The sequence below is a fragment of the Heterodontus francisci genome, chromosome 5, assembly GCF_036365525.1.
Source record: "Heterodontus francisci isolate sHetFra1 chromosome 5, sHetFra1.hap1, whole genome shotgun sequence".
NCBI classification, from domain to species: Eukaryota; Metazoa; Chordata; class Chondrichthyes; order Heterodontiformes; family Heterodontidae; genus Heterodontus; species Heterodontus francisci.
Genome location: NC_090375.1, coordinates 100,254,952 through 100,281,654, shown reverse-complemented (window position 1 = coordinate 100,281,654; position 26,703 = coordinate 100,254,952). Strand labels below are relative to the sequence as shown.

Below are 26,703 nucleotides of genomic sequence, written 5' to 3'. Positions count from 1 at the left end.
AAAGCTTTTTATAAGAATCTGAATTTGGTTTTTTTTTATATCTGTTGTATACTGTGACTCCTCATATAAGGGCACAGTCGCTAATTCAAAACCGAGCAAATACCTTTTGATGCCCCACTGTATTAAGTGTTGCACAGCCTCATTCTAAATCTGTTTCAAAGTTGATCACAATTTCATTTACAATTGGAAATTTCCATTTCATGTCTCTCATTTCGGAAATCTCATTGATTCCATTGTGACTGCTGCATTTTTATAAGTTCAAAATTAAGCCTATTTGTAAAACGAGCCAACATTTTGTCATCTTAACCACATAATCTTGCATCAACTATTTCCAAAAATACTTGCATTTGTTTTGATAACACAATGTACTATTCCCAACTTGTAGATAGGTAAATTTAGGTAAGGTAATCGGCCACTCTGCTGCTAAGCATAAATATCCATTAGCATTTGCAATCAATGACGTTCTCTGTTTTTTTTTGTTGAAAAAACAAGGCTGCTTAGACTTTTTTTAGACCAAGACCACCTCTTTATTCCTGTCTTTTCTTCTACCCCCGCCCCACTCATCCTGAATTTAAGAAGGCCCATCTACCTTCTTGAGGAATTGTACGTTTGGGGGAGTGCAGAGAAGACTAGAACACTGCCTCAATAAGTATACCTACTGCAGTGTAAAATATGCTACTGGTTGTTTATGTGGATCTCTTTGAAATTTGTTAGCTAGAGAAAACATTGAAATATTTATATTTGAATTTCTTTTATCAATGCATTAATCAAAGCTCTATTTATTTCATTACAGTGAAACCATCCAAATGTCTGAGGAAAAACATAGGATTATGATTTTAGAAAGAGTAAGTAGATGTTTCTGTCTAATGAAGTCCGGTTAAAGTCATGCAGGAGATATACAGTGATATGCAGTGAAACCTCCATAATGGAATTGATGTCTCAAAATTTTGGTCTTGCACGTATGGCACAACTAAAATCTAGGGACAGAATGAAGATGAGCATAATTCAAATAACACAAATTTGAAATAGTTCTTTCTTGTGTCCAGTTGATGTGTGTGTCAACATGCTCGCTTTTGAATCCAAAGGTTGTGGTTATAAATCTTGCTCCAGAATTTGGACACATGTTGACAAGCCAGTGCATTGAAGGAATGCTAGAAGGTGCCACCTTTCTGATGAGAGAGTAAACTATGCCTAGGTGAGTTTATAGGTTGCTATCCACTATTAGAACAAGAGCAGGGAGTTGTTCCAGTGTCCTGGTCAACAATTCTTCAAAAACAGGTAATCATCTAATTTGCTGTTTGTGGGGCATTTAATTGTGAAAATTGGCTACTGGATTTTGCTTACATTTGAAGTGTCCAGTTTGTTGTCCTTGTGTGCTACGAGGGCCTTACAAAAGCATAAACATTTAAATCCATGTTCCCATTAATTTCCGTAGATCTCAAGTTTCTGACGGTAACGAATCTTGGTGTACTGATTAGAATTAATTCATCATTGAGGCAACAGTGTTAAAACCAACCCTTTCCAAACTTGAACAGTTTTTTAGAAAAACAATTAAACTGGGCAACCCCACCACCACCACCCCCAGCAATTGAGAGAGCTAGTCACAAATAGGACCAAGTTGCCTTGGTTTCAAGGATTGGAAACAGATTGTACATTTTGGACCTAAGTAGCCATAGTATTTTATTAATAATTTAATGTGACATGTTCTAAGAAAATGATGATTTATTATACAAATGCAAGTTAATTTCTTTTGGAAATCTGACTGTCCGATTAATGTTAGAGTAATGTGCAATAACCTGGCTATATTCCAATACAATAAAAGCAAAATACTGTGGATACTGGAAATCTGAAATAAAAACAAGAAATGCTGGAAATACACAGCAGGTCTGGCAGCATATGTGGAGAGAGAAGCAGAGTTAACGTTTCGGGTCAGTGACCCTTCTTCGGAACTGGCCGAAACGTTAACTCTGCTTCTCTCTCCACAGATGCTTCCAGACCTGCTGAGTATTTCCAGCATTTCTTGTTTTTATTTTATATTCCAATACAGTTCTGAATTAAAATTGTGTGTCTGTTGTGGAGGTTTCACTTATTATGCATGGAAATTGTATTTTACTGGAAAGAATGTAATGTGTATTAATTAACTGTATGCATTTGATTACAAAGGCAGTATCGTTAATTGAAATCTTTATGTAATGCATATGTCATGACTGACATGTATGAATTCTTTGAATTGTAATACTTACAATTCTCATCTGTTATCTCCATGTACTTATGCACATTTTCAAAAAAAAAATCAGTATTTTATGCTACAGGCAGTGGGACCTTTTTTAAGAGTACATTAATAGTTATTTATTGAATGTGGTGTGTTGAATATTCTTGAAGATTTCTTTCAGCCTTATGCTTAATTATTTTATAGTATGAGAGTATATTACTGATTTGGCTACAATAGTATAAAATAAGTATTAATACCAGAAATTGAGAATTAAGTGAATTCTTATGGGTTGTATACCATGATATTCATGTAGTAACGTGTAGTCTCTTAGGAAGCACTAAACTAAAAATGATGTAATCTGTTCTTAAAAAAAAATAAGATATACCCCTGTTTGTGTCCACCTCATGCAAAATAACTCTTCCTTGATTGTTTGCCCCTAAATTTATAACTCTTCTCCCATTCCCAAACAGATGGAAGCAATTGGAGTTGAAGGAGAAGGACATTTTATAACACTCTTTTCACCCATCACTCAGTAAACTTAGTTCATCATATTTTGCCATTCAGAAATAACATTATCCCATCAAACTGGAAGAAATAGCAATTTACATTTCATTGTTTGTCCTTTCATCTCTGGGATCTATGCTGGCACTTGTATTTAAGTATATTAATCTGGCTGCAAGCACCTTGAGACATCTTACTATGTTGAAAGCATTTTATAAATGCAAGTTGTTACTGTGTGTGTCTTAGTAAAACAGCTTGAATGGTGTCAACCCGCTTCTTAATGTCCAAACTGTAAAATAGACTTTCCCATGCTTATAATAAATAAGTGTGTACTGATGTAGGAGATGGTGCATTTCTGAAGTTGGGGGTGTTCTTTATTCTGCACCATAGATTAGGTGCCATCATGGATACCAGCATATATACACATTATGCATGTGCATGTATATACTTGTGTCCTTAAGTGCTACTCTTAAGTGCTCAGTAACTTCGACAGCCCTAACATTTTAGTTTGAACCATTTTTAAGTAGGTTTCTCTCACTAATCCTGGCTACCTTTTGAAAAAAGGTTTTGTCCATTTGTATATATTTATGCTGAAAAGTTTGGTACAAATTATTTTGAATGTTATCTCAAAAATATATACAGTAACAATACATAAAATTATTGCTGCTCTGAATTTTGAGTACCTTACCTTTAATCATCACAAACTTTGCTAGCAGCACTTTACTTCCATTTGTCGTATCTTCAATGTGGAACCTTGCTGTACATAATTGGCTGCCATGTTTGCCTACAGAACAGTGACTGCGCATCGAATGTAATTAATTAGCTGTGAAGAGATTTGGCAAATCCTGGGAAAGAAAATGTTCTGTATAACACAAGTTTGTTCTTTGGGTCATTTGTTCTCAAAAGTAATCAAACACAGCAGCATTTATATGTGATCAGTGTCTGTGATCATAAATGTCACTTCGGGCAATTCTCCATTTTTGGTTCTGGTTACAGTGGTTCCTGCCTCAATTACTGCAGGAAACTCCTGGTGGGGAGGTAGGACGATATATCTGATTGTGTGAATGGCACCAGATACATATGTGGGGGAGACCATGGATTAAAGCCATGAGCTTTCCTTCAGAATTCTGTGGAATGACTCTTTAGGAGACAGTCCAAAGATGTACAGGCAACTAGTTCCTACTATTATTGCTTTCAGAAATGTTCCATTGGATCAAATACAGGTGCTGCTGGTGGTATAGTTAGAAGACTGACAAGTTGCTGCTAACCTGAAAGATACTTTTGTTTCAGAATCAGGAGACGGGACAGTGAGGCAATCTACTGGTACAATGTGCCACAGTTCAACCAAGCCGTGGCTCCATGAATCTTTATTACATACTTTATGTTGTGACTGTTTAATTGTGGGAAACAGATCACCCATTTACCCATATCTGGATAATCTGGTGAAGATGAGTTTCAAAAACAAAACCATGGAGGAAGAATTTTATCATGCTGAACTGTCTGAAATTCATGATCCATGAAAATAAATCTCAATTGTGGGCGAAGCTTTATCAGTTCTTCAGAGGGACAAGATTCCAGGCATACCAATTGTATTCTGTCTATCATTGGTCAGATTTACTGTGTTCCAGGTCAAAGTGCAGCATTATCAATCAATACATTGTAGTTTTGGGTATCATACATCTTTGATATACTGTTTATCTGCTCACTCAAGTAGCCATTTCAACTGAATTTTCTGCACATTCCAATCTGAATTTAACAGGGATCAAATTGCAATTGATGTCCTGCGGTGTTAAATACAGGGTACCTGCCTCCTGGATGCACTGCAACTGGATGAAGAACAGACAGGAAGTGGAAGGGTCGAGAAGGAAGGTGGAGTTTGGTTCCAATAACATACTGATGAAAGCTAGCCCTACGGCTTCAGATGCCGTCACTGAGGGACGGCATGTAGATGAGAAAGAGGCGATGCCAAGAATAGATTTTTGGTGGACTTTAAAGAAGTGAAGGCTTAGGAAAGAGAAGTTGTTGCTAGACATGTTCTGGCTATGATTGGATTGTAAGGGTGGAACCACTAAGAGCGAACTCCATGAAACAGGACAACAGGAGAAGCATTGGAGGTAGATCAGGAGATTAACTGTCAAAATCTGCAAAGAGTTCAAGGAGGATTAGGGGAGGTAATGTACCACAACCAGAGAATGTCACTGAGACTTTGTTAGGGCAATTTCAGTGGTGCAGAAAGGATGGAAACCTGATCAGGGTGATTCAAGTAGACTGTTTGGGAGAGTTGGGCACCAATCTCTGATGCGTACCCTATTGGAAAGGAAAGGCTGCTTGAGGATGGAAGGTTAGTTAATGGGGGGAGAAGAGTCGGAGTGGATTTTATGCGGTTTGAGATTATGGCATTTTTGGAAGGTATGAGCAGTGCCTGAGGAGTAGGAGCCATTTACAATATCCACTTAATGGGGGCCAATAGAGTTATCAGAAATTTAGCAGGAATAGAAGGCGAATCCTGTGGGTGAGATGACCTTGGAGAGGAGGCAGTTGGATAATGAGACATGAATTTAGGGCAATGGCAGGGCGAGCCGGGGGCAGATCAGACTCAGTGGAGAGGGTGAAGGGGCATTGGGTGAAGCAGCAGAAGCAGCTGAATAGATGCTGTCTTATCAAAATTCATCACAAAATCTGCAAGCTCCTCTAACTTGGTAGAAGTGAGGGTGGAAGGGGCAGCAAGGAAGGTTTAAAGAGGCAGTTGGTGGTAGAGAAAAGGAGCCTGGAGTTATTGTTGCCCCCACCCCCAGGATGATCCGAAAGTAGGAAGGTCTCTACTCTGAAGACTTATATTCGGTTTCCCTCGTGTCTTGGCCAGCATTCAAGATGCATGATGTGCGCCAAAAGTATTGTTTGTATATGCAAAATCTGATTCTAACCTCTCAGAAGAGTGTTAATTCTTCCTATAGTGGGATTGGTGGGAGAGAAATGTTTTGTTGTGCTCTGGTTTACGAAGGGTACCTTTTTGTTGCTCGTGGAATTTAAATTTGTTCAAACTCATTTCAGAACCTCTTAAACTCAGAGGTTCCTGCAATTCCAAATTGTCAATGGCTATTATTTAATTAGCTTTTGTCTTTATGAAAAATGACTCGATTGCAGATTTTAGTGGTACTTCACTTTCCCTTTTTTCATATCGATAGGAAAGTTCTCAATACAGTCTCTTTTGCTTAGTTTTTCACCTGTCTTACAGGATTGTGCTAAAGTTTTATTGAGCACCTCCTGTTGCTTCCATTGAAAGAAAAGTATCACATGTTTGATATATGCAGAAAAATATCTTATGTAGGTTGGATAAAGAGCCTTCATTCCCCTTAATTGGTTTTCTTCACTTGTGACGAGCAGTAGTTAGCAAAATACTCCACTTTTGATGCCCTCCATCAGCGCTGAGCACACCAGGAAGCCAAGCTCACTTGCTTTAATGAAGTGGTTACTTAGGACCAAGATTCAAATGGTACTTATGTCCATTACAATGTAGCTGCTTGAATCACCAAGCATTGACTTTGCAGTTCAGGTTGAGCTTCAGTTTTGTTGCACTCCAAGCAAGTCTAAAAATGTAGGCTGAACTCATGGGGTATAATGATAGATTATTTAGTGTACTTTTCCTTATTCTTAAAAATTTTAATATTGATGCACAAAGCACTCTCCCATGTTACTCCTCACTTTCTTTCCAGCCAGGCATGACTTATTTCCATGCTTCAATATGAAGAATCTTCTATGCCAGTTCTGTTTTTGTGATGTTCCAGAGCTAGTTTCTTATTCAACTGCTTCTCCAGATGACGAACTGCAAGTCTTACTCTAATTGAGAATTATTTTCTGTTTTTTCCCAGTCTTCACACCAATCCTATAAATGCATTCATGAAGCAGGTTGGTTGTTTGCCTTCCTATTCCCTGTGGTGAAGCACATCTTTCAGATGGTTTACCGATGATGAGCACATTTTTCAGAATTAATAAGTACTAGGTCAGATTGAGCTGGTGGGCTGGATTTTAAAAGCTCGCCGTCAACCTCGGCAGGCTACAAAAATGCGGGCGGACCGCCAGTTGCTGAGCTGCCACGCTATTCAACGCGGCGGTTCATTTAAATGGCTGGGACGACTACTCCCCGATGTCGTGGAGTGGGCGGGTGGTCCGACCCCGGCATCGGCGTCAGGTGCCACTGCGCAGGCTCTGATGCCATTTTTAAAGGGTTTCAAGCCCCAACATTACATTTAAATGTTTAAAGGGATACGGGTTTTAAATAATTAAATTAAATGATCTAGCCCCTCACCCACTCCTTCAACAACCATCGTTCTAATTCCTTGTCCTCTCCCCGCACAAAATAACAAAATACTTACCCTAAGCACCTGACTTCCCCCCCCCCCCCCCCTTCCTCACTTTTCCCGGCAAAGTTCACAGACTTTTATATTTAACCCTTCCACTCCCTGCACCAATCATATTACTTTGACCCTCTCCCCCTCGCCGCACTTACCTGCTCCCACACCCCACCAATGTCCCGCATCGGATCTCCGGACAGATATCTGAAGGTGCGGGTGTGCCAGCCACCCGCACCAATATCGGAGCGGGTTGGACGTTGGAAGCAGGTAAGTGATTAATTCATTTATTTGCATTGTTTTAAATATTCTGCTTCCATCGCCATGAGGTCTTGCTGCCGCCAGCAATATGAGGCTGGGCCTTTTTGGTGTCGAGGCCCGTGAGGGGACTGTGCCAGAGGCATTTTCTGGTTTTCCCCACCCCCCCCCCCCTCCCCCACCATGACCCCCGAATTCAGTCCACTGCCCTTGTGTGTTACCTTGGGATCAACAACAACAATTGTATTAATATAGCACCTTAAACATAATGAAATGTCCCAAGGTGCTTCACAGGAGCATTACAAAACAAGATTTGACCCAAGCCGTATGTGATATTCAGGCAGATGGCCAAAAGCTTAGTTGAAGGTTTTAAGGAGCGTCATAAAGTAAGAAAGAGATGCAGAGAGTTTTAGGCAGGGAATTCCAGAACTTGGGGCATAGTCATTGGAAGACACGGCCATTAATTGCGGTGCAATTGTTTTTTTTTTTCAATCTTGGAATGAGAGCATTAGTGGTAAGGCCATCATTTATCGTCCATCCTTAATTGCTCTCGAAGGTGGTGGTGAACCATCTTCTTGAACCAGTGCAGTCTGTGGTGTATGTACAGCCACAGTGCTTTTTTTTTTCCCTTTTAGTGCTTAGATGCAACTGCGTTTTATTCCAGATTTACTAATTGAATTTAAATTCCCCTAGCTGCCATGGTGGAATTTGAACTCCTGCCTCCAGAGCTTTAGTCCAGCAACATTACCACTGCGCTAACATGCCCCAGGGATGCTCAAGGTCATAATCGCCTGAGCGTAGATATTGTAGATGGTTGTGGGACTGGAGGTGGATACAGAGAGATGAAGGGGGTGAGGTCATAGTGGGACTTGAAAACATTTGAGAGAATTTTAAAATGGAGGATTTGTTTGACTAGAAACCAGTGTAGGTCAGTGAGTACAGGGGTGATAGGTTAACGGGGCTTGGAGCGAGTAAGGACACAAGCAGCTGTGTTTTGGATGACCTCAAGTTTACGGTGGGTGGAATGTGGCAAGCTAGCCAGAATTACAATGAAATAGTTAAAGCTAGAGTTAACAAAAGCATGGATGAGAGCACCAGCAGCAGATGAGCTGAGGCAGGGACAGAGGTGGGCATTGTTCGGGGTGGAAATAGGCAGTCTTAGTGATGGTGTGAATATGTGGTCGGAAGGTCATCCCGGGGTCAAATATGACACCAAGGTTACGAACAGCCTGGTTCAGCCTCAGATAGTTGCCAGGGAGAGGAATGGAGTCGGTAGCTAGGGAACGGAAATTGTAGGGGGGAACTGAAGATGTGGCTTTGTTCTTCCCAGTGTTTAGCTGGAGGAAATTTCTATGCATCAGTACCTGATTTCAGACTAGCAGTTTGATAATTTAGTAACAGTGGAGGAGTCGAGAGAGGTGGTGGTGAGGTAGAGCTGGGTCAACATACATGTGAAAACTAATGCTATGTTATATAAAATATTTTCCGAACAGTATTGTTTTTGGAGACTATCAATGCCTCCTTGCTTTGTTTGCTACATTGGCTTATTGAATGAATAAAAGGAAATAAAATTTCCAAAGGCTCAGCAAGAAAAATCTGATACCATAATTTTATAAATGAAGATTGATAACTTTTTTGGAATTCTTGCTCATTGTGGAAATTGGCATTCTTAATTGTTTTAATTGTGTGCACAGTTACCAAAGTTCGTCATTCTCTTATCTATCCAGTATGAAAACGCCATTTTACCATGATTGGATTTCTTGTAATAATGGGCAAGCTGCACAGTAGTGCAGTGTAAATATAACTGATCACAAAGAGGTGTGGCCCACAGGATTCTTTCTGTCTCTGGGAAAGTACCTGACCTTCATTTGTCTGTTCCACATAATATGGTTTATTTGAGGAATGCATCACATGGAAATTGTAAGTGGAAACCCATTCCCTAATGCCCTATACCATGCCATCAGTTTGCTATGCTCTATATTGTCCACTGAGTGATCTCAAATAACCAACGCCTCCAACCTTTCCACTCAGTTAAAATCTCCACAGATTCTTATCTGGCTTTACTAAAAAAAAATCTTTCCTCTCTTCCCTACTTGGTTGTGACCGAAGCACTTACTATTTGCTTGTTCTTTGGTCTCTTCCTTATTGAATAAAATCTATAATTACCTACTCAGTCGGAACTTCCCAGAATATTTATAATGCATTCATATTTGCATCTGGGTATGTCATCAGTACTGTATCAAGTGTGTGAAAAAGGTCAGGAGATCCAATTGGAGTAGTCTTGAGCAGTAGCGAAAGAGACACTCGTGTACACACGGCAGTATGTTTCCTGCCTTGTATATTAGAGTTCCCAAAAGGAACAAAATGTAGCTATTGTTGAAAATGAGCAGTTGGTCCTCATGTTGAGAGCGCTTCTGGACAACATTTATCCCATTTTCTGCCATGTTTGCCGTTATAACAGCGGAGACTACACTTCAAAATAATTTTTTGGCTGTAAAGTGTTTTGGGATGGTCTCGGCATGAAAGGCCCGATTCTTATGTGTGTGTTTATCTTTTTCTTTGTTTCACATTTTATTCATTGTTACCCTAAATGTTGGTGCACTTAACTTAAGCTCTTCTCCAAGCTGGAAGTATGTCATTGCCTTCTCTTGCTATACATAAACTGTTCTAATAGGGAACTCTTTCATTTGATTTCTTCCATTAGTATTAATCATGTTAATACTGCTTCTACAAGTGAGAACTATCTGAATGTTAGGTATGCTGCTTTATCCATGCCTTTTTTGTGGTTACAGTTTGTCTTTTTTTCCCCATACGTCTATTTTTATTCTCATGTAAATCGCTCTTTGAATATGTTTTATTTTCCAGAATTTTATTTAAAAACAAACGTTTTTAAATAAAATTCTGTTGAACCATTCCATTTCTCAACCTCTGAAGTTGCATCACATTTTTCACAACTTATATTTGACCAGTGTTGAGCTAGCATCTTCCTTTTGAAGTAAAGCAAAGTTCCTACAGTGTGCAATTGGATTAAGTATGGAAACACATTATCCCGAGGTTCTAATATTTGATCTATTTGTAAATAAAATGATTTCTTAAGGCACATTCCGATATGTGTGACTCAACAGGGCGGCACAGTGGCGCAGTGGTTAGCACCGCAGCCTCACAGCTCCAGGGACCCAAGTTCGATTCTGGTACTGCCTGTGTGGAGTTTGCAAGTTCTCCCTGTGACCGCGTGGGTTTTCGCCGGGTGCTCCGGTTTCCTCCCACAGCCAAAGACTTGCAGGTTGATAGGTAAATTGGCCATTGTAAATTGCCCCTAGTGTAGGTAGGTGGTAGGGATTATGGGATTACTGCAGGGTTAGTATAAATGGGTGGTTGTTGGTCGGCACAGACTCGGTGGGCCGAAGGGCCTGTTTCAGTGCTGTATCTCTAAATAAATAAATAAATTGTAAAAAAAAACATAAGCTTCATGATATTTTAACTGATGCTGCTTTGTGTACATTTAATGAAAGGAAGGAATTGAAAAACATTTTTGATGTCATATGTAATTTGATGAATATATCTTATCTAAACCTTTTGCTGGTACCTGATGGTGGCATTTTACCTTTTCACGCAAGTACTTTTAACTTGGCAACCAGTTAAATAAATTCTACTTTTTATGTTGAATGTGCTACCAATTTAAAGAATGAATTTATTTTGCTTGCTTGTAGACATTACAAATGAAAGAAGAGGAGAATAAACGTTTAAATCAAAGATTGGTATGTATTCTGTTTGGGCCACAAAACAAATGAACATTTTTATTCGGTCCAACTCATTGCTCTGACAGTAATCGAGAATAAACCCTACAACAAACTATTTTAATTCTACTGCTCTACTAGAAAACTGGGAAGAAGTGGAGAAAGTGGTGTGAAAAGTAAAGTCATTACCTGCCAATTTGCAAGTTCTTCCCAACTTTTAAGTTGTTTTTTTTTTCTCATAAAATGCTGGGTTCTGTTGAAAATTCCACCGGAGCAATTCTAAAATAGAAAATGCAAATTATTTTCTGTTTGCATTGATATTCTGCTGTGCTTTCTTAAACACTAAGTTTTAATTTCTAATCAAGTGCTTCTTGCAGAGAATTTTTATACTGAGTGTTTTCAATTGAGATTTTGTTGTGCAAGTGCCTCATGTACCTGCAAGTATTGAGGGAGAGAGGGGAGTTTGCATTTTTAAAAACATTTTGGTTTATTGTCATTTTATCCTGTTTTCAGAATCTTTTTGCTCCTAACCCAGGCATGTAATTACCTAAAACTGTTTTGGTCTCTTCTAAAGTATCCAGAAAGGGAGTATGTAAGTTACAAATAACTGAGGAACTTTCAGCTTGGAAGATATGTGCACTATTTATTGAAGTTAGTAAATACAGTCCATATGAAGCTAGTGCATATTTATACAATGAAAATAAAAAGAAAGAGTTAATAAATAACCCAAAGGCCGCAGTGTTCTAAATATCGGTATAACATCATGAATTTTGCTAGCCAATCTGTGCTTACTTTTTCTAAGCTAAAAGAAAAGGTGTGATTTCTGATTAACTGTAGTTATAATATCTAGCCCTTGACTGAAAAACTAACCCATAGAATTATTCTGAACCGTCTGTGAGGAATGTTGCTATGAAAATAGTTGGAAATAGTTAATGATACTAGACACTTCTCCAATAACAAAGAAAAGGTCTGCATTTCTTATTATGGACTCTCTTCATATGCCACATCTGTCAAAACAGAAGCATAGTATGCACAGTGATCTTCAGGAGCTAATTTATTTGAACAAAAACTTATTTTCTTTGTGCTTTTTCATATTTTTGATGAGTAGCATTGATTACTGAATGAGGGAAAAACTTCAAAAAAGAGCTTTGAAGAATTTTCTGAGAAATCTGCATTTGATCTAAATTTTTTTTTTGGATATAACTTGAGAGTGTTGCATGTTTGTAGTGTCTGGCATGTTTTACTAAATGTTTATATATCCCTTGTATTATGTGTTTCCTTTGAATTGTTTATGATATGCATTTAGAATTTTGGGTTTTATTATTTCCAATATCAGTAGTCGATTTTTGGTCAGATGGGAGCCTTGCCATTGTTTTTGTTTAAATCTCAGTGTGTTCCTCTCCCTGAACGAAAAATCACGAACTATATTGTTCAAAAATGCATGATAGTGAATCTTTGTGACTATTTTATCCAAAGTGTTACAATGTTAATATTAACCAAAACTGTTTCATTGAACCATTTTACTAATTATGCCACTTCTTAGTTCACTGATGAAAATGTTCAAACATACAGAAAACTGAAAATACCTGAAAGTGCATAGTGTTATTTGAGAAGACTTTTGTCTGTCACTAGTGCGATTGGTTTTTTCCAGAGTTTTTTTTAAGATGGATTTTGACCGAAATTGGAATCCTTACAAATTGGAGTATTCGTTAAAATGATGCAAAAGCTGCACATGTAAAGCTTGTGATAGAGTGGTGGCAAAGATTGATTGTAAATCATAGCCTTAAGTTTGCATGTCACTAAAAATTGTGTGAAAATGTCTCATATCAGATTTGAAATAATTCTCTGGACAGGATTCCTCAGGCCTTTTTTTAGGAGTTGTATTTAATTTACCAGTATAGGTAGCATGTTTATACATGTGAACTCTAGTTTTCTGCATCCTAATTGAATTATATAATTTTCTCCTGCTACAAATGAAGATGGCAAAAAATGGATACATTTTGAACTCGAGTCCCCAGTTCTGCCCTAAGGTCCATAATTGGAAATATTATACTGTCTTAAAATAAATCCAATTGTTGGTTCGTCTACTTCATAGATGATTTTTGTAAACACTTTCAATTTGTAGTGTTGAGAGTAATGTTCACATTTCAAGCTTCTGTACTACAGAATGCAAAACCATAGTAAATATGATAACATCTGAATTGAACACAACAATCCAGCATTGATTGCTACGTGCAGTAGTTCAATTTTAAATTCATGAGAAGACTCCAAGTACTGACTATTACTCCCCACCCCGCCCCATTTCAATTTTATGTCTTTTGCTACCAATGTTTTATAACTGAGACGGAACAGGAAATCTGCCAATGCTCTTGTTGAGCTGACTAATAGGAAGCGTACACAAATAATCTTTTCCTCCCTTGGATCTGGGCTTCAAGACTCACATGTCTTCCCTGATTAGTTCTGATGTACAAATACATTATATGATCAAATATTGCACTTCCTTTTTCATGGATATCTCTGTCATACTTGATTTTCATGCGTTGTACTTCCAAGCTACTGGTTCTGAGGCTGCCTTTAACCAATAGGTAGCATCTGTCTAAATATATTTATTCATGAAGCTTAGTGCAGCAAGTATATAATACATTAACAGTAGACCGTTTCTGACTAAAAAAAATATTTTACTGTAAAATTGCAAATTTAAACACTTACTAGGTTTTTCTTTTTTACTGAAACTTAGAATTCTGTCAGTTTTTAAAAAACTGAAAAAGGATTTTTGAGTGAAACCTGCAAATAGCTGAAAATGTTGGCAATGTTTTGAAAAGAAGTTCAAACAAAAGCTGAATTTTATGGGTGGTTTGAAAGGAAGCTGAAATTGTATACAAGGACAGGAAAGCAAGCAATTTCAAGGAAACTAGCAAGGGGTTTGAACTCCTCAGATCAACTTTGAATGACAAGGAGACTCTATATCTGGACATGTGATCTACTCAGGAAGGTTTTGCTTTCACTTTGGACCCTTAAAAAAAAAAAACCCAGTGAGTTGGAAAAAGAGCAGGCATTTGAAATTTGCCTTTACCCTGCCTGGAGATCAGAGAGGAAGACCCAGCAAAAGTGTTACCTCTCTCTGGAAAGCAAGCCTGCATCTCTTGAGAAGAAACCCTTGTATGTCAGAGGTAGCAGATTCTTATGGTCTCCTGTCTCTGAAGAATCCCTGCATCAAATGTGGTTGCTGTTGCCTCCTGTGTTTTAAGAAATCCTGAGATCTGAAAAAAGTTTCTACTACTATGCTGCTGCTGTTAAGACCGAAGCAGTGCTGTTGCTACAGCCCTGCTGAAAGACCTATGTGAAGCCTGCTTAAGTTGAATTGCCTTGACTGCCTACCTATCAAAGACTGTTCAACAACCTTATCTGGAAAGACTTGGAGTAGCATCTGACTGTTCGAATTTGGGGCACCTCACCAAACCGAAGTATTTCCTTCCAGAATGTGACCAATTGATATATTTTCTTATTCATTCGATTCCTAAAAAACGGCTGTAAACCAAAAAATACTTTTTCCCCAGTTTTTTTGAATGCATGTGTGTGTGTATGAGGGCGAGGGAAATCAGGAGCGTTCCGTATATAGATTCATCTCATAATTGGTTAAGGCTTAGTTTATTAATAAATAGTTGTTTTTGCTGTTGATTAAAGAAACCTGGTTGGTGTGCTGTATTCTGGGGGTAAAATAGAGTATGGAATTGGTTGGTTTTCGGTAGGTGAAAAAAATTATTGATATGCTGTGACCTGTGGAGGAGTGGCTCTGAATTAACAGTGCACTCCTCCCGCCTCGGTCATAACATATTAATTGGGGGCTTTTGTCGGGATCAAATCCAACGCCGATAATGTTAATTGTAAGGGGAATAGTAATAATTGAAAGAGGAAAATGAAAGAACCAGGTTTCTTGTGCAGTAGGGTAAATTCTACACCACTGGAATGGCTTTAGCAGTTGCTGCAACTTCTCTGGGAAAGGAGAATGAGTCCCTCAGTGACTTGGAAACTTTAAGATTTGGCAGCACAATTGGGGTTAGAATTGAAATCAGGTACTAAAAAGCAGAGATAATTGAAGTAATTGCCCAACATTTGAAATTGGAAGAAGAAGGTGGTAGTAAGTCAGAGGGTGATGCAGTGGGATTTGCTAAAATTCAGTTACAAATGAAAAAAACTTGAGCCGGAATGAGAAATGAAAAAACATGAACAGGAAAAAGAAATAGCAATAAGAAAACTTGAACTTGAGAGAAAGTGAAAAAGAAGAGAGGGAATTCAAATTAAGAGATGTGTAACTAAGACGAAAGGGTGGTCTTGACCCCAGGGAAAATTCTGGTCAGAACGAATCTGAATCCAGCCCGGGACCCAGCAAAAAGCTATTTAAATTTATACAAGCTCTCGCTAAGTTTCAGGAAAGGGATGTAGAGGCATTTTTCATTTATTTTGAAAAGATAACCAAATAGGTGAAATGGCCAAAGGAAAGCTGTACACTGCTTATGCAAAGCAGGTTGATGGGTAGAGCTCATGAAGCTTACGCCATGCTTTCTGAGGAGGCTTCTGCAGATTGAGATGGCAAAAAAGACTATTCTCGCTGCATATGAGTTAGTCCCTGAAGCTTACTGACATAAGTTTTGGAACCTCTGGAGATTGGGAGGACTTGCATAGAATTTGAGAGGGTAAAGCAAATTAATTTTGATGGTTGGATATGGGCACTTAACATGGAAACCACTTACGAGAATCTTAGAGCACTAATTCTTCTGGACGAATTTAAAAATAAACTCCCTCCAGTAGTGAGAACTCCAGTAGAGGTTTCGAGGGCCAGCCAGGCAGCGGAAGTTGCTGATGATTTTGAGCTTGTGTACAAGTCCAAACCCTTAGTCCATCACCCCCACAAACCCAAGAAGGATAGAAGGTGGGAGAGTGAAAAGAAGGCAAGTAGCCAGGGACAAGAAGGGACAGCTGGGAACACTACAGAATCCCCTCCTCGGGCCAGAAAAGAAGGTGCTGAGGGTGGAAGTGAGGTCCAAAAGCCTAAGTGTTACCATTGTCACAAAATGGGAATGCTGGAAGTTGAGGTAAACCCATGGGACTTGTTGGGGTACACAAAGTCAACGCAGAGGAAGGGGCCTTGACCGAGAGTACAGCAGATCATGTAGCTTTGACAGCAACTGAAAAACCAATGTGAGTATAGGCGTTGAGAATAAGATACCTGAAAGTTATAAGGAATTCTTGTCAAAAGGAAAAGTAACTCGTTGTCCCTCAAATGAAGTAGGCAAATCTATCGTTATACTTAGGGATACAGGAGCAACCCAAACTATTTTGCTGCGGAAAGGTATAGCATTTCCACTAGAGAGCACACTGAATGCTAAGGTTTTAGTGAATTGTATTGGTGGGGAGTATATACCCGTACTTTGACATACGAACAAGGAGCAGATGTAGGCCATTTGGCCCCTCGAGCCTGCTCTGCCATTCAATATGGCTGATCTGTTTGTGTTTTGAATTCCACACTCCCATCTACCCCGATAACCCTTGATTACTTTGCCTAACAAGAATCTATCTACTTCCGCCTTAAAAATATTCAATGACCCCACCACCATCACCTTCTCAGTCAGAGAGTTCCAAAGTTGCACAACCCTCAGAGAAAAGATTTCTCCTCGTCTCTGTTCTAAAAGGGCAACCCCTAATTTTAAAACAGTGCCCCCTAGTTCTGGACTCACCCACAAGAGGAAACATCCTCTCCACATCCACCTTGTCTAGACCGTTCAGGATCTTACAAAATTAAATCAAGTCACAGTGAAACAGCACAGAAACGGGCCCTTCGGCCCATCTTGTCTGCGCCGGCCATCAAGCACCTATCCTAATCCCATTTTCCAGTACTTGGCCCGTATCCTTGTATGTTATGACATTTCAAGTGCTCATCTAAATACTACTTAAATGTTGTGATGGTTCCTGCCTCTATCACCTCTTCAGGCAGTGTTATCCAGATTCCAACAATCACCCTCTGGGTGAAATTTTTTTCCTCAAATCCCGTCTAAACCTTTGGCCCCTTACCTTAACTCTATGCCCCATGGTTATTGGCACCTTCACTAAGGGAAAACATTACTTCCTATCTACCCTATCTATCCCCCTCATAATTTTGTCTACCTCAATCAGGTCCCCCTTCAGCCTTCTCTGCTCTAAGGAAAACAACTATCCAGTCTTCCTTCATAGCTGAAATGCTTCAGCCCAGGCAACATCCTGGTGAATCTCCTCTGCACCCTCTCCAGTGCAATCACATCCTTCCTATAGTGTGGCGACCAGAACAGTACACAGTACTCCAGCTGTGGCCTAACTAGCGTTTTATGCAGCTCCATCATAACCTCCCTGCTCTTATATTCTGCGCCTCGGCTAATAAAGGCAAGTATCCCATATTCCTTCCTAACCACCTTATCTACCTGTGCTGCTGCTTTCAGTGATCTATGGACAAGTACACCATGGTCCCTCTGACCCTCTGTACTTCCCAGGGTCCTACCATCCATTGTATATTCTCTTGCCTTGTTAGTCCTCCCAAAATGCATCACCGCACACTTCTAGGATTAAATTCCATTTGCCACTGCTCTGCCCTTCTTACCAGCCCATCTATATCATCCTGTGATCTAAGGCTTTCTTCCTCACTATTTATGACACCACAATTACCGTGTCATCTACGAACTTACTGATCATACCTCCTATATTCACGTCTAAATCATTAATGTACACTACATACAGCAAGGGTCCCAGCATCGATCCCTGCAGTACACCGCTGGTCACAGGCTTCCAATCGTAGAAACAACCCTCGACTATCACCCTCTGCCTCCTGCCACTACGCCAATTTTGGATCCAATTTGCCAAATTGCCCTGGATCTCATGGGCTCTTACCTTCTTGACCAATCTCCCATGTGGGACCTTATCAAAAGCCTTACTGAAGTCCATGTAGACTACATCAACTGCTTTACCCTCATCTACACACCTAGTCATCTCCTCAAAATTCAATCAAATTTGTTAGACATGATCACCCCCTGACGAAGCCATGTTGACTGTCCTTGATTAATCCTGTCCCTCAGAATCTTTTCCAATATTTTCCCTACCACTGATGTTAGACTCACTGGCCTGTAATTGGCTGGTTTATCCCTACTGCCCTTCTTAAATAATGGTACCACATTCGCTGTCCTCCAGTCCTCTGGCACTTCTCCTGTGGCCAGAGAGGATTTGAAAATTTGTGTCAGAGCCCCTGCAATCTCATCTTGCCCTGGGGATTTATCCACTTTTAAGCCCGTTAAAACCGTTAATACCTCCTCTCTTTCAATGATAATTTGTTGGAGTATATCACAACCCTGCTCCCTGATCTCTACATCGACATCGTTCTTCTCCATAGTGAACACCGATGAAAAGTAATCAGTTAAAACCTCACCTACGCCCTCCGGCTCCACATACAGATTGCCACTTTGGTCCTTAATGGACCCTACTCTTTCCCTGGTTATCCTCTTGCCTTTAATATACTTACAAAATGCCTTGGGATTTTCCTTTGTCTTGTCTGTGAGTCTTTTTTTCATGCCCACGCTCCTAATTACTTTTTTTTTAGTACCCCTTACACTTTCTATTATACTCTAGCTCCTCCGCTGCTTTAGCCCTCTGAATCTGCCATAAGCCTCCTTTCTTTTCCTTATCCAATCCTCTATAATCCCTTGACATCCAGGGATCCCTGGACTTATTGGTCCTACCCTTCACCTTTACGGGAACATTTTGGCCCTGAACACTCACTCATTCCTCTTTGACTCCCACTGGTCTGATGTAGACTTTCCTACAAGTAGCTGCTCCCAGTCCACTTTGGCCAGATCCTGTTTTATCATATTGAAATCGGCCTTCCCCCAATTCAGTACCTTTATTTCCAGTTCATCTTTGTCCTTTTCCATAACGACCTTAAATCTTAAGCGTTATGGTTGCTATCTCTGAAATGCTCCCCCACTGACACTTCTACCACTTGTCCAGCCTCATTCCCTCGAATTAGGTCCAGTACTGCCCCTTCTTCCCGCACTGTTCTAAACTCCAGTGAAAACAAGGCCGGTCTGTCCAACCTTTCCTCATGAGACAACCCGCTCATTCCAGGTATCAATCCAGAAAACCTCCTCTAAACTGCTTCCAACGCATTTGCATCCTTCCATAAATAGGGAGACCAAAACTGCACACAGTATTTGAGATGTGGTCTCACCAACGACCTGTATAAGTGAAGCATAACATCCTTACTTTTATTTTCAGTTCCTCTCATAATAGAGGAGAGTATTCCATTAGCCTTCTTTATTACCTGCTGTACCTGCAGACTAACTTTTTGTGACTCGTGCACTAGAACACTTACATCCCTCTGCACTTTGGAATTCTGCAGTTGTTCTCAGTTTAAGTAATACTCTGCTTTTTTATTCTTCCTGCCAAAGTGAACAACTTCACATTTTTCCACATTATACTCCATCTGCCAGATTTTTGTCTACTCACTCAACCTATATTAGTCTGCAACCTCCTTATACCCTCTGCACAACATACCTTCCTACCTGTCTTTGAGTCATCTGCAAATTTAGCTAACATGCCATCGCTGCCCTCATCTAAGTTATTGATATAAATTGTAAAAAGTTGAGGCCCCAGCACAGACCCCTGCGGGACTCCACTCGTCACATCCTGCCAATTAGAAAAAGAGCCATTTATGCTTATTCTCTCTTTAGCTGGCTAGCAGAAATCTTCTATCCTTGCTAATATGTTACTCCCTACACCATGAACTCCTACTTTGCGTAATAACCTTTTATGTGGCACCTTGTCAAATACCTTCTGGAAATCCAAGTACAGTACGTCAACAGGCTCCCCTTCATCCACAGCACATGTTACTCCTTCAAACAACTGCAACAAATTGGTTAAACATGATTTCCCTTTCACAAAACCATGCTGACTATTACCTTGAGTCCTACTAAGTGCCCAACCTAAGTACAACCTCCTTTGTATCAAGTGCACCTAGAGTGTGACCTAATGTCTGGAACAGTAACTGTAGGAGTTGTTCATAGTTTGCCGGTAGATGGAATTGACGTACTCCTGGCAAATGATTTTGCCAGAGCAAAAGTATTAGCTTCTCCCGTGGTCAACAAGAAACCAAGTGAAGTTAAGGAGACAGAACAGTTACAGGAAAAGGTTCCAGAAATTTTTCGTTTGTGTGTCATAACCTGAGCAATGGCAAAACGAGTTCCATTGTCTGAGGTAAAATAGACACCACAGACAGGTAGTTGAATATCTGAAACTTTCTTTGGTGATTTAGATAATCCAAATGAGATGTTTAATAAAGCTTCTCTGATCACAGCTTAGCAAGCTGATCCAGAGTTAATTAAAATGACGCAATCAACTCTTAACAGAAGCTGAGGCAAAAAGGAATTCGAGATGGCTATTATATTAAAGACGGGGTTCTGCTGAGGAAGTGGAGACCGCCTCACTGACCTGCAGACGAAGAGTGGACGGTTGTTAAACAGATAGTGGTACCATCTAAGTCACCAGGAATTATTAAGGTTTGGGCATGAAATTCCTATAGCAGGACATATGGGGTTTCTGGAAGACCAAATCACATAAAAGTCAACATTATTACTGGCCAGGTCTTTCCAAGGACGTGGTACAGTTTTGTAAAACATGCCACATGTAACAGATTGTGGGAAAACCACAACCTGCCTTAAAACTGGCACCTCTAATTCCCATGCCAGTTACTGGGAACCATTTAGTAGGATATTGGTGGACTGTGTAGGACCCTTGCTGAAAACAAAATCGGGACACCAATATTTACTCACTATCATGGATCTGGCTACTCGATTTCCAGAGACCATTCCCTTGAGGTCAATTACTGCTAACATAGTAGTAGAGAAGTAAGCCCGATTCTTTACTAGATATGGATTACCAATTGAAGTTCAATCAGACCAAGGTTCCAATTTTATGTCTGATGATTCAAGAAGTCATGGGTAATTTGGGTATCAAACAGTTAAAAATCTTTGGGATATCACCCACAGACAGAGGGAGCTTTAGAAATCAAACCCTCAAAACAATCATTAGGGCATAATGTCATGAATATCCCCATGATTGGGATAAAGGGCTATACTTTCTTTTATTTGCCACTGGAGATTCACCCAATGAGTCTACAGGTTTTAGTCCTTTCAAATTGGTTTATGGACATGAGATAAGAGGTCCTCTAAAACTAATCAAAGACAGGCTTTTAGAGCAGAGGGATGAATCTTCTGTACTAGACTATGTATCCCTGTTCTGGGAAAGACTCTCAAAGGCTTGCAATGTTACTCAGGAACACCTTAAAGCATTCCAAACCACTATGAAAAAATGAGAAGACAAGAATGCACTGACCCAAACTTTTTAACCAGGGGATGAAATATTAGTATTAAAATTCCAGGGTGAACCATTAAAAGCACGGTTCAGTGGCCCGTAAAAAGTGGTCAAAAGAATTGGTAAGATATTTGATTGACACCCCAGATCGCCGGAAAAAGAGTCGGCTGTGTCATATTGATACGTTAAAGCAATATTATTGCAGGGAGGAGGATAAGCAAATACAGGAATGTCAGGTAATCGGGCCAGTTAAGAATGAAAGGGATAGTGAGGATGAGGCAGAAGTAGGACTAGACAATCTCAAATTGAACCTCCTACTATCCAGTTAGCTAATACAGATTTGGCTAGGAAAATTGGACAACATGCTTTCGTACTTAGGTCTTCTCGTTGTTCTGCATCTAACAAGGGCTACTCACAGAATTTGATAGAGTCTGTAGGGATAAGCCAGGATGTACAACCTTCTCCACACATGATGTGGATGTAGGGGAATCCGTTCCTATAAAACAGCATCCTTTCCGCTTAAGTCCAGACAACAGGCCCAAGTAAAAGCAGAAATCCAATACATGCTGGAAAGCAATTTAATTGAACCTAGTCAAAGCAGCTGGAGTTCACCAATAGCATTACTGCCTAAACCTGTTGGGTCAAACCGACTGCATAGACTACAGCAAAGTCAATGCAGTAACAAAGGCTGTCTCCTATCCAATTCCTAGCTTGGAAGATTATATTGAGAGTGGGCATAGCCGTGTTTCTTGCAAAGATAGATTTGTTAAAGAGACACTGGCAAGTTCCTTTAACACCCTGAGGTAAAAAAAATCAGCTTTTGTCAGACCAGATGGTCTTTACCAGTGCCGAGTGATGCCATTCGGGCCAAATATTGCCCCGGCAACCTTTCAGAGGTGAATGAATCAAGTGATAGCCAGTGTTCCCGACTCCGCCGTGTATCTTGATGTGCTAATATATAGTAATACTTGGAAGGAACACTTAAAATAGCTAGAAACTCTGTTTTAAAAAAATTACAAACAGCAGATTTAATGTTAAATCTGGCAAAAAGTGAATTCACAAAAGCAAGAATGACCTACCTCGGGCAAATAGTGGGGCAAGGACAAATGTTGCCAAGAACAGCAAAAGTACAAGCCTTGGTGGAGTTTTCTATCCCTAAGACTAAGTGTGAAATCATGCAGCTTTTTGGGAACGTGTGGTTTCTACAGAACGTTTGTATCAAATTTCAGTACTGTAGCTGCTCCACTAACAGATTTGCTACAGAGAAAGGTAGTGTGGTCAGGGGAATGCCAGGCATCTTTTGAAAAAGTAGAGGCAATTTTGACGCGTGAACCAATTTATGGTGGTAGGTGAAGCTAGCTGTTTCACACTGCTACTGTGCAGTAGCAACACATGTGGTGTTCGCCACTAACAGGATGCTGCCGTCAAGCCAAAAAGATATTCTGCCTATCACACAAATGTGTAATGTGCTGTATGATTTTCAGTGCCAGTGTGATGCTCGGTATCTGGCCATACGTCCCAAAGACTGGTGGATCGTATTAAACAACAAGTCCCTTCCTCTGCTCGCAACGGGCAAGGTACAGGCTGTACCCAACCAGCCCATGCTTGCAAAACTCAAAACCATGTTCAACATTAGATGTGATTCTGCGATTGGATAACATTTGCTAAATAATCCTCAGTGCGCTAAGAATTACACTAACCAATTTAAGATTGTCAGTAGGGCTCGCAGTGTGGCGCATTTGTGCGCACTGGAAGCTACATAAATTAATACACAGGGCCCTGTTCTTTGCAGACAAACATGTACACACATTGTGCCTGTTTCAGCTAAACAAAATAAGTGACAGCCATTCGCTGGTTCATTCCTCAGGGCAATGCCCTGACCAATCAGTTAAGCTGCCTGGTTTAAATTTCAGACAAAGCTTGGCAGTTAACTTTCGGTCACCATAAACTGGTGCATTCTCCCTGGCAATGTTTGTGCCAATCAGAGTTCACTTTCCAACCAATCAGCACTCTCTTCTCATACAGAATGAACCAGTGTTGGCTGCTTCAAATTTTACTAAGCCCTTTAAAGTAGCGGTTGGTGCAGTCCCAGTACAAGATGACGAATTGGGCATTTTAAAAAAAGTAGGATACTTTTCAAAAAACTGAATCAGCACCAAAAAAAAGTATTCCAATGTGGAAAAAGAAACATTAGGCCTCTATTGTTGGCTCTTAAACACTTTGAAGTATATATCTGTCATGACTGCAGCGAAACACTGATATATACTGACCATAATCCATTAACCTTTGCAGAAAATTTTAAAACCCAAAATGCCAGAATATTCCGATGGAATTTACTGTTACAGTCTTAACACTTAAAAATTGTATACATTTCGGGAAAAAAAACAATGTGATCGTAGATGCTTTGTCACAAATTTAACTTTGTTGGGTTACATGAGTAAAGATATGGTATAAAGCAAAATTGTGTTAACCACAAGTAGAGTGAATGGGGGCATGAATGCAAAAATACATTTAAAATGTTTTCAACTTCTGTTGTTACATTGTAATGAAACACATTCAAAAATGGTGTTTCATTTTGCCAAGGGCGGAGGTGTTACAAGGTTTTTATTTTTTTTACTAAAAACTTAGAATTCTGTGTGTTTTAAAAAAAAACTGAACAAGGATTTTTCAGTGAACATTGATACCTGCAAATAGCTGAACATTTTTGCAATGTTTTGAAAAGAAGTTAAAAACAAAAGCTGAACTTTATGGGTGGTTTGAAAGGAAGCTAAAATTGTATACAAGGACAGGAAAGCAAGCAATTTCAAGGAAACCAGCAGGGGTTTGAACTCCTCAGAATGACTTTGAATGGCAAGGGAGACTCTATGTCTGGACATGTGATCTGCTCACGAAGGTTTTGCTTTCACATTGGACCCTTGAAAAAAACAGCGGGTTGGGCAGAACAGGCATTTGAAATTTGCCTTTGACCTGCCTGGAGATCAGAGATGGAGACCCGGAAAAAATGTTTCCTCTCTCTGGAAAGCAAGCCTGCATCTCTTGAGAAGAAACCCTTGTATGTCAGAGGTAGCCGATTCCTATAATCTCCTGTCTTTGAAGAATCCCTGCACCAAGTGTGGTTCCTGTTACCTCCTGTGTTTTAAGAAATCCTGAGGTCTGAAGAAAGCTTCTACTACTATACTGCTGCTGTAAGAGTGAAGCAGACCTGTTGTTACACCCCTGCTGAATGACCTCCTGAGGCCTGCTACAGTCGAAGTGCCTTGAACACCTACTCAAATTTTTGTCAACCTTGCCTGGAGAGACTTCAAGTGGCTTCTGACTATTCGACTCTGTGACACCTCGCCAAACCAAAGAATTGCGTACCAGAGCATGACAAACTAATTTATTTTATTATTTCTTCTAAGAAACAGCTGGAAACCAAAAAATGCAAGTGTGCGCATGAGGGCGAGGGAAATAAGGAGCTTTTTGTATATAGATTTATCTCATTATTGGTTGCTTTTGTTGATTAAAGAATCCTGGTTGGTGTGCTTTATTCCGGGGGACAAATAGAGTATGGAATTGGCTGGTTTTCAGTAGGTGGGAAGGTTTATTGATATGTTGTGACCCGTGGAGAAGTGGGACTGAATTAACAATGCCCTCCTCCCGCCTCAGTCATAACAATACGCACTGTTTATCCTGAATGTTACTCGCTCAAATCTAAGTGATGCTACGTGTTACTGGTCAAGATAGTTAATTATATACCTTGAGAAATCGATGTTGAGAGGGACTCTGAAAGAGAGTGACACCCTCTCCTCCAGTGTCCAGGAGAGGGAAATTCTGGAAGATCAATTTTCTTCCCACTTTTTCTTTTGTTTCTAGTTGCACCACTGTTTTCCACCAGATTTCCTCATCCTGTTTCGCTAACATGCCAGAAATTCCAATGAGTGAAACAGAGACCCCATATGCATATCTGGTGAAAGAAAAATAACTGCAGAGATTAGAGAAACCTGAGCTACATCACAATAGTAATAAGTAATATTAGGAAAGGGATGAAGGGATTTGAGTTTAAAATTAAGCATGGAAAACAGATATGTATGTTTTAATGTGAGGAATTTTAGATTTGCTCATATATTTACAATAAAAAAGGCAGCATTCAGGCTTTAGCTGACAAGTGGCAAGTAACATTTGTGCCCCCAAGTGCCAGGCAATAGCCATCTGCAGCAAGAGAGAGTCTAACCCTTGATGCTCAATGCTGAATTCCCCCACAATCAACATCCTGCATGTCGCCATTGTTCAGAGACTTAACTGGACCAGTCTGTGGCTACAAGAGCAGATCAGAGGTATTCAACAGTGATTAACTCACCACCCTGACTGTCCAGAATGTTTCCACCATCTGCAAGGCACAAGTCAGGAGTGTATTGGAATGCTTTCCACTTGCCTGGGTGAATGCAGCTCCAACAACACTGAAGTCAACACCATCCAGGACAAAGCAGCCCACTTGATTGACACCCATCCACAACCTTAAATATTCGCGCCCTCCACCACTGGGGCACCATGGCAGAAGTGTGTGCCATCTACAAGACGCATTGCAGCTACTCACCAAGGCTTCCTCGACAGCACTTTGCAAACCTGCGATCTCTACTGCCTAGCAGGACAAGGGCAGCAGGCACATGGGGACACCACCAGCTGCAGGTTCCCTCCAAATTATACACCATCCTGACTTGGAAATATATCAATATTCCTGCATCATCACTAGGTCAAAATCCTGAAACTTTCTACCTAGCAACACCAGGTGTACCTACGCCACGTGAACAGCAGTTCAAGAAGGTGGCTCACCACCAACCTCTCGAGGGCAATTAGAGATGGGCAATAAATGCAGGTGTTGTCAGCAATGTCGCATCCCGCAAACAAATAAGAAAAATGTACATTGCAACATGTAGTAAAGCTGGTTATACTTTCTAGAAAACAAATTGATCTTTGCGTTTGTTATTTTACTATAGGCTTGGCTCATTAGTAACACTCTTGCCTCTGAGAAAGGAGGTTTGAGAGTTGAAGTCCCACGCTGGGGTATGACCACAATCGAGGTTGATATTTCATTGCGAAACTGAAGGAGTACTGCTATGTCAGAGATGCTGTCTGTCATGATCTGTTAAGCTAAGGTGCCATTTCAGTTGGACGCGAAAGATCCCATAGCACCTTTTGAAGAAGAGCAATGAATTTTCCTGGTGTCCTGACCAACATTTATCCTTCATGGATAACACTAAAAGCATATTAACTGGTCAAT

The 26,703-nt window shown here is 40.1% G+C and overlaps 1 protein-coding gene across 5 annotated transcripts in view; it reads left to right on the top strand.

The window, feature by feature from the left end:
• The window catches only part of rb1cc1 (RB1-inducible coiled-coil 1), a 311,904-nt gene that overhangs the window by 245,522 nt on the left and 39,679 nt on the right, over window positions 1–26,703 (top strand). For 3 of the 5 annotated variants that reach the window (XM_068031832.1, XM_068031833.1, XM_068031834.1), the window contains 2 exons: window positions 794–845; window positions 11,031–11,078. In XM_068031832.1, the coding sequence (XP_067887933.1) occupies window positions 794–845; window positions 11,031–11,078 (100 nt within the window). Of the gene's footprint in view, window positions 1–793; window positions 846–4,003; window positions 5,893–11,030; window positions 11,079–26,703 lie in introns of those variants that run through there. The other 2 variants (XM_068031836.1, XM_068031835.1) reach the window with 2 other exon arrangements.